Raw genomic sequence first — 14,443 nt, forward strand, 5'->3', positions numbered from 1 at the left:
CCCCCCCCCCCCCCGCCTTCTGGGGTTCCGAGGGTTCTCTTTGCTTCTAAGGCTCCCAGTGGTTGCCCCCACTCGTGCTCTGACACTCCACCTACCCCGGGCCCCTCCTCTGAGACTCCTCGTTCTGAATTCCGAGAGCCCTCCCTCCCTCGCCTCCTTCTCTGCTCTGACAGCCATGGCTCTCTCGTGTAACCTTCGGAATTCCGAGGGGGCTGCTCCCTCCCTCACCCACATCCTCCCCCCTTTCTGCAGGCCCACTAGAGCTCCCTGACCTGCTTTCTCTCTAACGCCTTCCGCGCTCTGTAGCCTTGGCCTCCTTCACCCCCTGGACCCTGGGACTCTGGGCTCCCTTCCCTCCCAGTTCCTGCCCCCTTCTCAGGCTCTCTCCTTCTCCCTCTCCTCCCTGAGCCGGCTCCCCTCCGCAGACTTCCCCTTTAGCCTGCTTCACCTCCCTGTAACTTGGCCCTTTCCACTGAGCCTTCCTGCCTCTCTCCCCTTCCCTTGCCCAGTACCTGGATAAATCGGCCTTTCTTTCTCTGTTGTTGGACCCGGTGCCCCCCTGGCCTTTCTAATGGGCTTATAGGATCCTTGCTTTAGAACTGAAAGGAACAAGTTATCCAGCCCAGTTTTCTCATTTTACTGCTGAGGAAACTGAGGCAGGTAGCGACTGCTAGTAGACACCCAGCTAGTAAGGGTCCCAAGTCCATTTGAGTGTCCCAGGTCTGAGCCCCTTCCTGCCACCTTGCCCTGGCCTTTTGCTTGCCTCTCAGGCCTGGGGCCTGTCTGGGATCCGGGATGGCCGCTGACCTTGGCTTTCTCTCCTAGGATGTCGACTTGGATTTGAGGACGGCAGGTTTGGAGTGAGTAGGGCAGGGCCTGGGCCTGAGCCGGGGAAGGAAAGGGGGTGTTGGGCCTTCTTGGGTTCCTGGGGGGGGAGGCGGGCGGCCTGGAGGCCTCCTTCCACCAAGGTGTGTCCACAGGCCTGCCGGTCACTATGAGGAGGTGGAACTGTCAGAGTCCTCTGTGAATCCAAGCCCCGAACGCATCGGCCCCCACTGTTTCGAGCTACTCCGGGTCCTGGGCAAAGGAGGCTATGGCAAGGTAAGGGGCAGCCCCTGGGAAAGAACGTCTTGCTGGAGGGCAGCCCTTCCGGGGGTCCCATAGAAGGTTGGGCTGCTCAGACCCCGTGCCTTAGGGGTTGGCTGTTCCCGCCTTTCCTCCTGATTGAAGCCCACAGCAGCTGGGGGGGGGGGTCCCGCCAGGTGCCCCCTTCCCACACCCTTCCCTTCCCTGCTTTTTCAGGTTTTCCAGGTCCGGAAGGTACAGGGCACCAACGTTGGGAAAATATTTGCCATGAAAGTGTTGAGAAAAGTGAGTTGTTGTCAGCCTGGGAGTGGCGGCTGCCTGGCTGGGGTGGGCCTGGGGGAGCCCAGCCAGTCTGACTCTCCTCTTCCCTTCCCAGGCAAAAATTATGCGCAACGCCAAGGACACGGCCCACACGCGGGCAGAGCGGAGCATCCTGGAGGCCGTGAGGCACCCCTTCATCGTGGAGCTGGTGTATGCCTTCCAGACCCGCGGCAAGCTCTATCTCATTCTGGAGTGCCTCAGTGGTAAGGCTCTGTCTCATGGTGCAGCCCCTCCCTGGATGCCCACCACGGCCGTGCCCGCCTCTCCCCCTCCCCACCACCCCTCAGCATTCCTGCGGCCCCCTGGAGAAGGGACATTGCCTGGACCTGAGAGTCCAGCTCAGCCCCCTCCCCCCCCACCGGGGGTCTGCTTCTCTCACCACAGCCCTGAAAAGGCAGGGGCAGGAGGGATGCCCCCGGCTCCTTCCATGAGACCAAACTGAGGCCCAGTGGGGAGGGACTGGCTCAGGGTCACACAGCGAAGGCCTGTTTGTGTTCCAGGAGGAGAGCTCTTCATGCAGCTGGAGCGCGAGGGGATCTTCATGGAGGACACGGCCTGGTGGGTGATGTGGGGATGCCCTGCCCTGGACAGCTCTGCCAGCGAGGTGGGGAGCGGCTGGGGGTGCCCCGGGGCTGCCCCTCACCCTCCACTCTGGTCTGTCTCTGCAGTTTCTACCTGGGGGAGATCACGCTGGCCCTGGGCCACCTGCACTCCCAGGGCATCATCTACCGGGACCTGAAGCCCGAAAACATCATGTTGAGCAGCCAAGGTGTGTGTGTGTGTGTGTGTGCGCGCGCGTGTGTTTGTGTCTTGCCTTTGTGTGTATCATTGTGTGTCTGCATGTGTGTTTGTCTACACACGTGTCTGTGTGTATTTGTGTATATGTTTGTATGTGTTATGTGTCTGTGTGTGTGTGTGTTTCTAAGGGTGTTGCTGGTAGGTGTGAGGGTGTGTTTGTGTGGCGTGAGGGGGTGGTAGTGGGTGCGACAGCCAGGGCAGCCGACTCAGCCTCGGGCCATCCCTCTGCAAACTCTGAGCTGGCACAAGGAAGCAGAACTTGGGTTGGCGCCTTCAGGAGCTCACAGGCCGCCCTCCAGACACTGTCCTGATTCTCCCTCTTGCCGAGGGTTCCCTCCGCTCTTCAGAGAACCATCCAGATGCTGCTGGCTTTGATGCTCTTTTTTCGTTGTCTAATGCCTCGCCTTCCATCTTGGACTCAGTACTGTGTGTTGGCTCCAAGGCAGAAGAATGGCAAAGGCTAGGCAAGGGGGTCGAGCAGCTTCCCCAGGGTCACGCAGCTGGGAAGCATCCCGAGGTTAGCGCTGATCGCCCGTCTCTAGGCCCATCTCTCTACTCACTGAGCCACCTTGCTGCCTGCCTTTTGATGTGTTTAAAGAGGGGCTCAGACTCCTGTAGTCGTCCGGGAGTGGGGCCCGTGCCGTGCCCGCTGTAGGATGGAGGCATCCGGAGGGCAGGGGCAGCGGGCCCTTAGTGGATGTTGGTTGACTGACCCTGCCTGCCCTCTCTTCCCCAGGCCACATCAAGTTGACAGATTTCGGCCTGTGTAAGGAGTCCATCCACGAGGGCTCCGTCACTCACACGTTCTGCGGCACCATTGAGTACATGTGAGGAGGGAGGGCCCAGAGGGAGAGCAGGGCAGGGAGGAGGGTTCTCTGGGAGGAGCCTGATGGCCGGTTGGCCTTGCCCCATTCCAGGGCCCCGGAGATCCTCACCCGCAGTGGCCACAACCGGGCAGTGGACTGGTGGAGCCTGGGAGCCCTGATGTATGACATGCTCACCGGATCGGCAAGTTGCCCATCTTCTTATGGGTGGGCATGAGGGGAGGAGCCAAGAGGGGTTCTAGAGGAGAACTGGCTGGGGAGGTGGGCTGGGAAGGCAGCAGCAAATGTCTCCTGTTCACTATTTGCTTTCTCCAGCCGCCCTTCACTGCAGAAAATCGAAAGAAAACCATTGACAAGATCCTCAGGGCAAAGCTGGCATTGCCAGCCTACCTCACCCCAGATGCACGGGACCTCCTCAAGAAGGTGGGGCTGGCAGCTCGGGCATTTCCAGCCTGCTTTACCCTTCTTGGGCTTCCTGCTTGGGATCCCCCGTGCCCATAGCCTAGGGAAAAGCCCTGGCCCTGGGATCTCTGCTCTCCCCCTCACTGCCTACGTGGGTGTCTCTGGGCAAGTCCCCCTCTTCCTGGCCTCAGTAGCTTCCTGCTCTATAAAGGACAGGTTGGACTCCTGGCCTGGGGGGGGAGGGGGAAGGAGGGGTCTTGTTAGCTCTAGGTCCAGGGCCTCACCTCTGAGGGTGGCCCCAGTGTGGGTGATTCCAGCACAGGAAGGAGGCTGTAGCATTTCAGGTGTGCCTCTTCTGCCTTCTTTCCCATCTCTGATCCATCCAAACTGATCGTGGGTGGTGAGAAGGGACCACAGGGACCTTATGACTAAGGCCTGCTCCTAGGATCACAGATTGAGAGTTTAGGGGGCCCCAAGTCCAGCTTTCTCCATGAACAAATGAGTTACACAGCTAAGTAAGGGTCTGAGGTGGGATTTGAACCCAGAACTCCCAGACTCCCAAGACCAGTCCACTTCCAGAAAGGGAAAGTGGAGTCCTGAGATCCATGACAACCCTTACCTGGACCAAAGACAGAGAGAAATTCTTTTGAGGGCCGGTGGAAGAGGGAGTCTGGTGTTGGTCAGAGTCAGGAAGACTTGGAATCAGATCTCACTTTTGCTACAAGTGACCCCAGAGCCTCAGTATCTATGCATAGAAAATGGGCACAATAATATCTGACTTGCCATTACCCTAAAGGGCTATAGAGGTTTAGACGAGATGAGCTATTTATTTATTTCTTTGTTTATTTTTTAGACCCTCACCTTCCAACTTGGAATCAATACTGTGTATTGGCTCCTAGGTGGAAGAGTGGTAAGGGTAGGCAATGGCGGTCAAGTGACTTGCCTAGGGTCACCCAGCTGGGAAGTGTCTGAGGCCGGATTTGAACCCAGGACCTCCCATCTCTAGGCCTGGCTCTCCATCCACTGAGCTACCCAGCTACCCCCACCTCCCCCCCAATAAGCTATTTAACAAAATGCTTTGCCAGCCTGGAAACACCATGAAATGTCAGTTATCATCCAGCTGCAAAGGAGTAGAAATGGGTGGCCCTGGAAGAGGGAGGTTTTTTTCAGAGTAGAAACTTGGACAACCTGGGAGCCCAGAGGGGCAGGCCATTGGATCAGAGCCATCCCTGGAGACCTGGGTTGGAGGTTGGCCTCCCAGTTCTGATAACCTCTGATTCTCCCAAGAGCTGTCCTGCTGCTCATGTTGGCTGACCATCATCCCCCCCCCCCCACTTGTTTCTTTTTCTTTCCTAGTTTTTAAAGCGAAATCCCAGCCAGCGGCTCGGGGGTGGACCTGGGGATGTAGCCGATGTGCAGGTAGGTGATGCCTCCCTTGTGGTGAAGGTTTGAGTTGGAGGGCCCTTTGCTCACACAGGTACCACTGAGATTCCAAGAGACCTGATTGCAGCTGCGCCCTTCTCCCTCAGATACCTTCATTGCCTCCCTATTGCTACAGACTTCTCAGTCTGAAAGCTCCACCCTCTCCACGCCCCACCCTCATCTGTGTTTTCAGATATATTTCATGTTAATTTCCTTTAAGCATGCTCTGTTGCAGGCAGGCTGGCCTACCTGCTGCTGTTTGCACAGGACGTGCTCTCTCGCAGCTCTGGGCCCTTGATGGCCCTTGACGGGCTGTTCCTGTTTCTAGAATATGTTCCCTCCTAAAGTGCGCCTGCCGCCCCTGGCCCTGGTGCTCCCTCCCACAAGCCTTTCCCATAGGTCCTCAGAGTTCTTAGGCCTGTTTCCCACTTGGAGAGATTTCTCTGTGTACCGTACAGCTGGGATTTCACTCCCTTTTCCCCATACACAAGCTTCTGGAGGGCTTGCACATAGTAGGTTCAGCATATGTGTCCACTGAATGGCCCGGAATTGGGGGGTAGCAAATGCATTTTTCCAGGGGTTGGGAGTGAACCAGGGGGCAGGACTGTCGGGCGTGGCATAGGGGGAACTAGCTTCTCTCTGTTTACAGAAACATCCTTTCTTCCGCCATATCAATTGGGAAGACCTCTTGGCCCGACAAGTAGACCCCCCCTTCCGGCCCTGCTTGGTGAGTGTGTGCGTAACGTGGGGGAGGAGGGAGCCAGGGTCCCCCAAGCCCTCCCCCACGCCCCCCTGACCCCTGCTATCCCATCCTTCACTCACTGCAGCAGTCTGAAGAGGACGTGAGCCAGTTTGACACGCGTTTCACGAGGCAGACGCCCGTGGACAGCCCCGATGACACGTCCCTCAGTGACAGCGCCAACCAGGCTTTCTTGGTGAGGAGCCCTCACTGGCATTTGGGGTGGATTGAGGGACACGGGAGGACAAGTGGTGCTGGGAGCAGGAGAAAGAGTAATTCACTTCCTGCTGCCATCTGCTAGGGCTTCACCTATGTGGCTCCCTCTGTCCTGGAGGGCATCAAGGAAGGCTTCTCGTTCCAACCCAAACTGCGATCCCCTCGACGCCTCAATAGCAGTCCTCGGACCCCCATCAGGTAAATGAGGCCTAGTGAAGGGAGAAGGGAAGGCCGTCCCAGGGCTTGGGCTAGACTAAGTCTAGAAAAACCTGGGCTTCTGCCGGTGACTTTGCCTCACTTTCTCCTTCAGCCCCCTGAAATTCTCACCCTTCGAAGGGTTTCGACCCAGCACCGGCCCAGCAGAGTCCATGGAGCTACCCCCACCTCCACCTCCACCTCCAGTCAGCTCGGCCCCTCTGCCCATCCGGACTCCCACTGGCAAGAAGTCCAAGAAGGGCCGGGGTCGTTCTGGACGCTAGGGAAGGGAGGACGTTGGCTGTCCTCGGCTGCCCCCTCGCTACCCTTTAACTCAACCGGAAGCACCCCTTCACCTCTTGGAAAGAGGATTTCTTGGCATTGGCCTGGAAGTGCTGTAGGCCCCTTGGGCCAGGCTGGAAAGAGCCAGGGATAAGCAAAGTGCCCTTGGGGCCTGGGGGAGGAGGGCACCTTCTGCACAGAATCATGGGAACTGACTGCTCCAGGACTACCAAACTGCAGCCTCAGGGAGCAGTGAGTGAGTGCCCTTCTCCCAGGCCTCAGCTGCTTGTATCTTTTAGGAAATTAAATGATCTCAATCATGGCACTCTCGGGCCTCTTCCTCTCCTGGGAGGGCTGTGGCTGGGCGCCTCACCTGGCAGGGAGTGGGCACAGGGGCTGCCATGCTGGCCGGCCCCGGGAGCTACAGGAGAGAGAAAGTGCTGGGCGCACGCTCAGAATTGGGAATAGTCTAGAACACAAAGGAATCCAGTGTAGGCGGCTTTATTTCCAACGGGGACGCAGCTGCATCCTGCTCCTTTTCTGTCTACGGGGGCTTTGTTGGGGCACAGAGGGACCGTGCGGAGATGCGTGAGCATTGCCGTGCCCTGGGAGCCCAACAGAGAGCACCCCCTTCCCTCTGTTCAGGACCATGGGAGCGGGCAGGCAGGGCCAAGCTGGGCTCCTGGAAGGCTGGGGGGAGGCCTGTTGACCACACAGTGGCTTGGATGGCAGAAGGGGGTACCAGGAAGCAAAGGCCTAGAGCGCAGTGACACTGAGGCCCTGGCCCCTCTCTGTCCCTGCCCCGTCCTCCCAGGCTGCTGTCCCTGAAAAGGCATGGAGGTCGCTCAGCAGGGCCTCAGCACTGCCTCCAGAGGAGGTGGACCGCTCGGGCCGGGGGCTGCTGCCTTTCCTCTGCTTGGGCCAGGCTTCTCCTCCCTGGCCTTCCCCTGGGCTCTCCGAGGCCCCGTCCACATCTCCCTTATCCTTCTGGCTGGGCTGGGCCTCGCTCTCCCCCTCTGGCTCTTCCTCCTGCTCCTGCTCCTCCTCGTCCTCCTCCTCTTCCTCTTCCTCCTGCTTTTCCATGCTGTCCTGAAGCTCTTCGACGGCTGGCCCTTGGAGCCACCTGGCCGCCCCTGTGGCCCGCAGCAGCCGGCGAGCCTGGCTCCACAGGGAGATGCCCAGGCGGGTGGGGTGGTAATAGCCCCCCGACTCCCGGCTGAGGTGATACCAGGCCAGGGCCAGGCCCGTCAGTAGGATGAGCAGCAGCAGCACCAGCAGGAACACGGTGACTGAGCTGTGGGAGCCTCTGTCTTCGGAGCCCAGCACCCCTGGCAGAGATGCCAGTGCCATCAGGCCCCCGAACCTGGACAGAGCCTGGAAGAGGGAGGGCAGAGTGGAGAGGGGCCCTGTGGCTGAGGCCGGCCCCCCAGGGAGGGCAGAGCAGCCGGGGAGAATCACCGGAACTGAGCCCCAGCTCCGAGGTCGCCAGGCCAGGGGCAAACTCGGCGAAGCCTCCCGACTCCCGCATCCTCTCTGCCACACGGACTGGCCGTGAGGCTGATGGGAGCCCTGAAATCTAGTCCTCCGCCCAAGCCTCAGTTCTACCTCCCAGGAGCCTCTGGGGGAGATGAGATGGAGGCTTCCTCCAGTATCCAGGACAGCCGGGCCCCCTCCTCCCGCCCTGCCCTATTTCTGCAGCTCCACTCCGGAGAAGAGCCTGGCCTGGAAACAGGATTCCAGGTCTGGCTCTTGCCAGCTATGCGGCAGGGCAAGCCCACTCAGCCTCGGTTTCTTTATCTGTAAAAGGGGGGCAGTGGCAGCAGGGAGAGATGGTGCGGGGGGGGGGGAACTTTTCTCTACCAGAATGTGCTCCAGGAGGGAGCCTTCTTATCCGAACCTGGATCCCAGGCCCAGGGATGCACCCTGACATGGAGGCTGCCTGGCTGCTCTCCCTGGGGTGCTCTCTGCGCCTCCGTTCTGGAGCAGAGCCCAGGCCTCGTGGATGGCTGGAAACGGGGGTCCCTGCCCTTCCTCCCTAGCCCTCTCAGGGTCCCTGGTTCCCCATTCGGGACCCAGGGGCCTTTCCCCAAGCTCTCTGCTTGGCACTTCCTCCCCCCATTTGGCCAGCATGTGACTGAGGCTGCCGCCGCCTCCTCAGCTGCCAGAGGAAGCCTGCGGTTGGAACAAAGCAGGTGAAGGCTGCTGCAGCTGTGCGCCTTTGCAGGGGTGAGCAGCGCTGAGAGCCTCCCCCTCGGGCCCCTCACTCCTCTCCTCTCCCCTTCCCTCCCTCGGGCAGCTCCGGAAGAACGGGGAGATGGGGCCAGGGGCTGGGGGCCAGGAGGGCCTCTCCCTGGCATCTCTGGCCTCCTCTGCCCCATCCCCTCCTTTGCCACTGTGGGACAGGCACCTTGCGTTGTGGATAGATGCCCCGAGCCCAGCCTGAGCATCAGGAAAATGTGGGTTCAATCCTGCTAGTGCCACATTCTGGCTGTATGACCTTGGCCGAGTCCCTTCACCTCCAACTTCCCCAGAAAGCTCAACCATAAGCTGCAGGGCTGCGGCTGGGAATTCCCAATACTTGGTGAAATCCAAGGTCAGGCCAACAGGAAGTCCTGAGAGGGGCATCGAGGTGTCTCGGTGAACAGAGAGCCAGGACTGGAGACAGGAAGTCCTGGGTTCAAATGTGACCTCAGACACGTCCTAGCTGTGTGACCCTGGGCAAGTCACTTAAGCCCCATCGCCTGGTCCCTATCGCTCTTCTGCCTTGGAGCCGATTCTGAGATAAGCCGGGGAGATGGGCATCCGGAGGGCAGAGCCCACAGAGGCCACGGCAAGTGCCTGGCCCTGGGATGGAGGGCCCATGCCCACTTCCCCTTCCCAAGCGTCCCCCAACTCACCATCTGGGCCTCGGCTGCTCTGCTGGCAGGAGCTCTGGCTAGGACAGCCTGGGGTGGGCGACTGGGTGAAGGAGGTAGGGACCGCGACCTCGGTTGCCTGGGGCTTCCGGCTTCCTGTGTCTTGCCCACCCCCTCCCTGAGGCAGCCGGGGGCCCCGGGCTGGGGCAGAGCCGGGGAGGTGGGGCTGCTCTCTGGGAGTTTGTCTTCACACCAAGGCCTGGGGGGGCGGGGGGGACCCACGGGCACCTCCAGAAGCATTTCCTAAGCACCGAGTTCTGGGCAGAAGCGCCGGCCCTGCCCTCTGGGAGGCCCCTTCCAACAAGGGAGGCAGTGAGGGAGTGAAGGCACGAGGCAGAGGGAGGGAATCCCAGAGGAGACTTGGGGCTCCAAGTGGAGGCCACGAGGCAGCGGCGAAGGGGGGGAGCAGCCCAGGCCTGGGTCAGGGCAGGAGACGGGATGTGGAGGGTCCCCGGCGTCCGGCGAGTGGACCTGGATTGGGGCCTCCTGGGGGAACAGGGGCGGCTCTAGCCTTGGCCTCCAGCTGGACCTGGAGCCACCGAGGCTGCCATGGCCAGATCTGGGACTGGCCACAGAGTGGATGGAGAGAGGCGGGCAGGGACGGCGGCAGCCAGCAGGCTGGGGCAGGGTGGTTAGGAGGGAGCCGTCCTGCCCACATCAGACTGGACGTGGGAGGAGTCGAGGCTGGCACCCAAGTGGTGCTGGAAGGCCAGGGGGCAGCGAGGTGGCTCCGGGGACAGAGCCGAGCCTAGAGGGGAGCTCCTGGGTTCCCAAGTGGCCTCAGATGCTTCCTAGCTGTGTGACCCTGGCCAAGTCACTTCACCCCCATCATCTAGCCCTTCCCGCTCTTCCGTCTTGGCACCCGTATCGATCCCAAGATGGCAGGTGAGGGGGTTTAACTAGGAAAGCTGGGAGGGCCGGGGGGGAGGGGGGACTAGGGGGCAGCAGCGAGGTCTGGCTCGGCCGTGCTGGCTTTGAAATGCCCGCAAGGGGGGTGTCCTGGACGCAGCCACGGAGCGAGGGGCAGAGACGCCCAGCCAGAGTCAGAGGATCACGGCGGGGGCAGGTTAGACAGGCGGGAGGAGACCCCGGAGAGAGCAGCGGCCCCCAAAGCTGCCCCAGAAGGAGCCGGGGAGGAGTCTGGGAGTCTGGGGGGCCAGCCACAAAAGGGAGGAGAGATGCGGGCAGGGAAACGAAGGGGGTGCTGGGGCAGCCGCCCAAAGCTTGGGGAGGACCCGAGAAATCAGAGGCCCAGATGGGGAGCAGGCAGGCCGGGCCCCCCTTGTCGAAGAGGAACAAGGCGCAGACAGGACGTGGTTCTGGCTACCCGCCAGCACAGCCACAGACCCAGGCCCACGGGAGGGCCGAGGGGGGGACGCCGTAACCTTCCTGGGAGTTAAGCACCCCCCCCCGCCCCCCGTCACCCCAAGGGGCAGCGCCGGCCAAGTTCTTAGAAAGAAGGTTTTATTTGGAATGAAAATATAGAGGAGGCCCCGCAGCTTCCACCGGGGAGCTGCAGCGGGCAGGTCGCGTGTGGGGGAGCCTGGGAGTGCGGCCGGGGCAGGGCAGGGCAGGGCGGGACAGGGAGGGCCGGCCGGCCCCTCGGAGGGGGTATACAAAAATCATTCTCGGTACAAGTATAAAAGCTTCCTGCTCCCTGGCCATCCGGAGGGGGCAGTGGCGGCTCGAGGCCCGGCCCGGCCCACGCCGCCTCTAGGGCAGGAGAGGGCTCGGCCGCCCGGTGCGGTCCGGCGGGCAGACGCAGGGCTACACGTCGCCGTTCTCCATGCGGCCCAGCTGCTCCTCCAGGCGGGCGATGCGCTCCCCCTGCTCCTTCACCAGGGTCCGGAGCAGCCGTAGCTCCCGCGTGACCTCTTCCAGCTTCCCGGACTCCTGCAGTGGGGCCGGGGGACCAGTCAGGCGGGGCCCTGCCCACCCAGGCGCCCCTCGATTCCAGGCCCGGGAGAGGAGGAGCAGGCGGCCCAAGTTCCCCGGCCCTTCCTTCCCTAACCCCTTCCCGTCCATCCTAGAGTCAGTGTGGGAAGGGCCGGCACGAGGGTTAGGTGACTTGTCCAGGGTCACCCAGCCAGGAAGCGTCTGAGGTCAGATCGGAACCCGGCTCCTCCCGCCTCTGGGCTTGTCCCTCCATCCACTGAGCCGCCCAGCCGCCCCGCTGCTCTCTTGGGGGAGGAACGTACCCCGGCCCCAGGGCTGGCACCGGCCCCGGCCCCGGCCAGGCCGCCGCTGCCTCCGCCGCTGCCGCTGCCGCCGCTCGGGGAACTGACCGGCGTGGTGGTGGAGGCGGCCGTGGAAGCTCCGGCCCGAGTGGGCGCTGGGGCCGCGGCCGCCCGGCTGTCCAGGACGTTTTTCCGGCTGACCTTGAGGTCCCTCTGCTTGCTGGGCACGTAGGCTTCGCGGAGGGAGATGAGCAGAGGCTCGGCGTCGCGCCCGCTCACCCACTCCTCGGCCTCCAGGGCGGCCTCCGGTCCGGCCGTGTCCGGGTACAGGTCGTCCTGGAAGAGGTCTGACTGCGGGGCCAGGAGAGAGCCTCTGCTAGGCATGGCGGGCACCGACGGGCCTCCGAGCTCTCCCAGCCCTCCGTGTTACAGAAAAGGAGACTGAGGCCCAGAGAGGCACCCGGCCCGGTCCCTCACTTCTCCCCCGTCCCGATTCTAGGACGGTCGCCGAGGCTCGGGGCCGAGCATGGCCACTCCTTCTGCCCCAGCACCCGGCTCTCGTGGCGGCCTCTCCTGGGCACCCGTCCCCCGGCCTCCTGCGGTCACCTCGCGGGGCTCCCTACCCTCCGCCCTCTGGCTGACGGCTCCCCGGGAAGCACAATGAGGTCCGGACGCCCGAGGCTGGCACCAGGACCCCGACGTCCCCCCACGTCTTCACTGACTGACCATACCGGGGACTTTCCGACCTCCATGCCTTTGCCTCCACGCTAGCTCTCATCTTAGCAGTGCCCCCGGCCCTCTGGAATCCCACCATCTCGGGGGGCTGGGGGGAAGGGAGGGACTTCGGAGGCGGCCAGTCCAGTCAGTAAATAAAAGGATCCCTCGTCCAGCATCGCCGCTGAGGGCGTCACCTGCCCCCCAGACGGCTTCCCAGTGAGGGGACCCGCTCCCCAGGGGCAGCCCGTTCCATCCCGGGGCAGCAGCTCTGGCGTTCTGCCCCAGCGACACCGTCCCTGGGGGCTGGGGATGTGCCCGGGTCATACGGAAGGAGAGAAGTCGGGGGGCACGAGCTCTGCGTTCGAGTGTCTGAAGGGTGGTTCTAGGGAAGAAGGGCTCCCCTTGTTCTCTTTGGCCCCAGGAGTAATGGGGGAAGTGGCAAAGGGGCGGATCTGGGTTCGAGGTCAGGACAAACTCCCCTCCTTGAAGGCAGGTGCCAGCCAAGGAGGGTTCCTGAGGGGGAGGCTGCCAGGGACGCCCCGTCCAACGCTCGCATCCCGAGTTTCCGAAGTTTTCTCTCGAAATCCGGCAGAAATCCGTCTCCCCACGAGGCCTCCTTCCTGGCTCTGGCCCTCCCGGAGGCCTCTCGTCCTCCCCTTCCCTGACCCTTCTCGAGGCCGCACTCCCCTCCCCTCCCCGTCCGCCATGGCCGGGCCCTGGAGCCGCGGGGATGAGGCGGGGGCCGGAGAGGCCCCTCACTCACCTTTCGGGGCACAGTCATGATGATGGGCTCACATTTCCGCTCGTGGAGCTTGTAGAACCTGAGTGGGGGGAAGGGCTGTGAGCCGGGGCCGCGGCCCACCTCCCCGAGCCCGGCCCGGCCCGGCCCGGCCTCTCACCGAGCGATCTCACACTTGCTCACTTCCAGGCCTCTCTTGGGCATGCGGCCCATGCCCCGCTGAGGCTCCTTGCTGGTGAAGGTGTTCAGGAAGTGGATGTAGGGGGGCTCGGCCGTGATCTCAAAGTAGCGGATACTCGAGTCCCCCTAGAGAGCAAGCGGGGTCTGAGGAACTTCGGGGGCCTCTGCGGGGCCGCCCGCTCGCCCCCTGCGCCCGCCGCCCCCCGGGCCCCGCGGCCCACCTTGCCGCAGACGTAGATGACGCCGGTGTCGGGGTCGTAGAAGGGGAGCAGGGCCCCGTTGCTGGAGTCCAGCTCCTGCAGCGCCATGGGCTCCTCCAGGTTCTCCTGCGTGGGAGGGGGCGTCAGAGCCCCGCCCGGTTACCCCTGTTCTTCCCGGGCCCCTCTGCGGGGCAGCTGCCACCGAGCTCTCCGGTGCCTCCCACTTTGCAGCCCATGTTCTGGGTCCCTCACGGCCCTGACTTTGGGGGTTCTAAGGCCTGGCTGTCCCCTCCGGCATTCCACCTGCTGTCAGCTCTCTACGGCTGGCTCGGCGCTCGAGGCCCCCCAGAAGCCCCCCGGGCCCCCCCAGGCTCACCGGGTCCCAGAGCGCCAGCTGCCGCTCGCTCATCCGACTGAAGCCCGTGGTGAACACTTTGCCGTCGGCCAGGAAAATGGCCCGCATGGGCCGGGCTCCCTCGTGGGCCTTCTCTCGTTCCTGGGGACCCAGAGCCCAGCCCCCTTTACCGCCAGGAGCCTCGGGGCGCCATCCCGCCAGCCCCCCGGAGCCTCGCCCCTCCGAGCCCGGGGAGGCTCCCCCGGGGCCCCGGCGCTGCCCTCCCGCCGTGTGCCCCCGCCCCGGGGCTCCCCCTTGCCCTCTCCGTCCCCCCCAGGCCTCCTGGCGGGCCCCCACCTACCGCCACGAGGGTGCCGCGGCGGGGGTCGATGATGCGCACGCTCTTGTCCTTGCAGGCGGAGCAGAAGAGGCTCCCGTTGCGGTTCCAGCAGACGTTGTAGATGAGGTCGGGGTGCTGGTCGGCCAGGCGGTACAGCTCCTCGGCCGTGCCCACGTTCCAGATGAGCACCACGTTGTCGCAGCCTGCGGGCCGGCCCAGCGGTCAGCCGCGCCGCCTGCCCGCCACCCGCCTCAGAGGCCCGGCCGAGGCCCGGCGCCCTGACCACTGGCCGCGGGGCCTCGACACGGCCCGTCCCCTCTCGGCCTCGCTCATCCTATCTGGCAAACGGGCGCACGAGGACGAGCTCTTCCCGTGGCGGAGGCGAAGACGCCCGGCGAGGGAGGAGCGACACCCACCTGGTCCTCGGGCCCCTGGCCGGGCCTCATCTTACAAAGGAGGGAACGGAGGGCGGGCGAGGCCCCCCGACCCCCGACAGCAGGCCGGCACTCCCTGGACGCTCTGGGGTGCTCTCACTGCCTCGTCTCCATAACCCCGG

General features: G+C 63.3%; 3 protein-coding genes across 3 annotated transcripts; 1 reads left to right on the forward strand and 2 right to left on the reverse strand.

Moving 5' to 3' along the window:
- Window positions 1-788: 788 nt before the first annotated feature.
- Window positions 789-6,610, forward strand: RPS6KB2 (ribosomal protein S6 kinase B2). Its single transcript, XM_044682162.1, has 14 exons — window positions 789-860; window positions 981-1,101; window positions 1,303-1,371; window positions 1,463-1,610; window positions 1,908-1,965; window positions 2,076-2,176; window positions 2,942-3,032; window positions 3,123-3,213; window positions 3,345-3,452; window positions 4,788-4,850; window positions 5,503-5,580; window positions 5,681-5,788; window positions 5,894-6,006; window positions 6,119-6,610. The coding sequence occupies exons 3-14, from the start codon at window positions 1,354-1,356 to the stop codon at window positions 6,285-6,287; spliced, it is 1,146 nt and encodes a 381-aa protein (XP_044538097.1). The 5' UTR covers window positions 789-860; window positions 981-1,101; window positions 1,303-1,353; the 3' UTR covers window positions 6,288-6,610.
- A 166-nt stretch (window positions 6,611-6,776) lies between these two features.
- LOC123251830 (protein tyrosine phosphatase receptor type C associated protein) lies at window positions 6,777-9,264 on the reverse strand. The gene is made up of 2 exons (XM_044681146.1): window positions 9,183-9,264; window positions 6,777-7,659 (listed from the first exon to the last, which is right to left on the reverse strand). Exons 1-2 carry the CDS (start codon window positions 9,183-9,185, stop codon window positions 7,042-7,044), a joined length of 621 nt encoding a protein of 206 aa, XP_044537081.1. The 5' UTR covers window positions 9,186-9,264; the 3' UTR covers window positions 6,777-7,041.
- A 1,383-nt stretch (window positions 9,265-10,647) lies between these two features.
- On the reverse strand, window positions 10,648-14,333 carry CORO1B (coronin 1B). The gene is made up of 8 exons (XM_044682049.1): window positions 14,243-14,333; window positions 13,909-14,090; window positions 13,590-13,709; window positions 13,235-13,339; window positions 12,994-13,139; window positions 12,858-12,915; window positions 11,399-11,728; window positions 10,648-11,093 (listed from the first exon to the last, which is right to left on the reverse strand). Exons 1-8 carry the CDS (start codon window positions 14,331-14,333, stop codon window positions 10,968-10,970), a joined length of 1,158 nt encoding a protein of 385 aa, XP_044537984.1. The 3' UTR covers window positions 10,648-10,967.
- Window positions 14,334-14,443: the final 110 nt, after the last annotated feature.

The sequence above is a fragment of the Gracilinanus agilis genome, chromosome 6, assembly GCF_016433145.1.
Source record: "Gracilinanus agilis isolate LMUSP501 chromosome 6, AgileGrace, whole genome shotgun sequence".
NCBI classification, from domain to species: Eukaryota; Metazoa; Chordata; class Mammalia; order Didelphimorphia; family Didelphidae; genus Gracilinanus; species Gracilinanus agilis.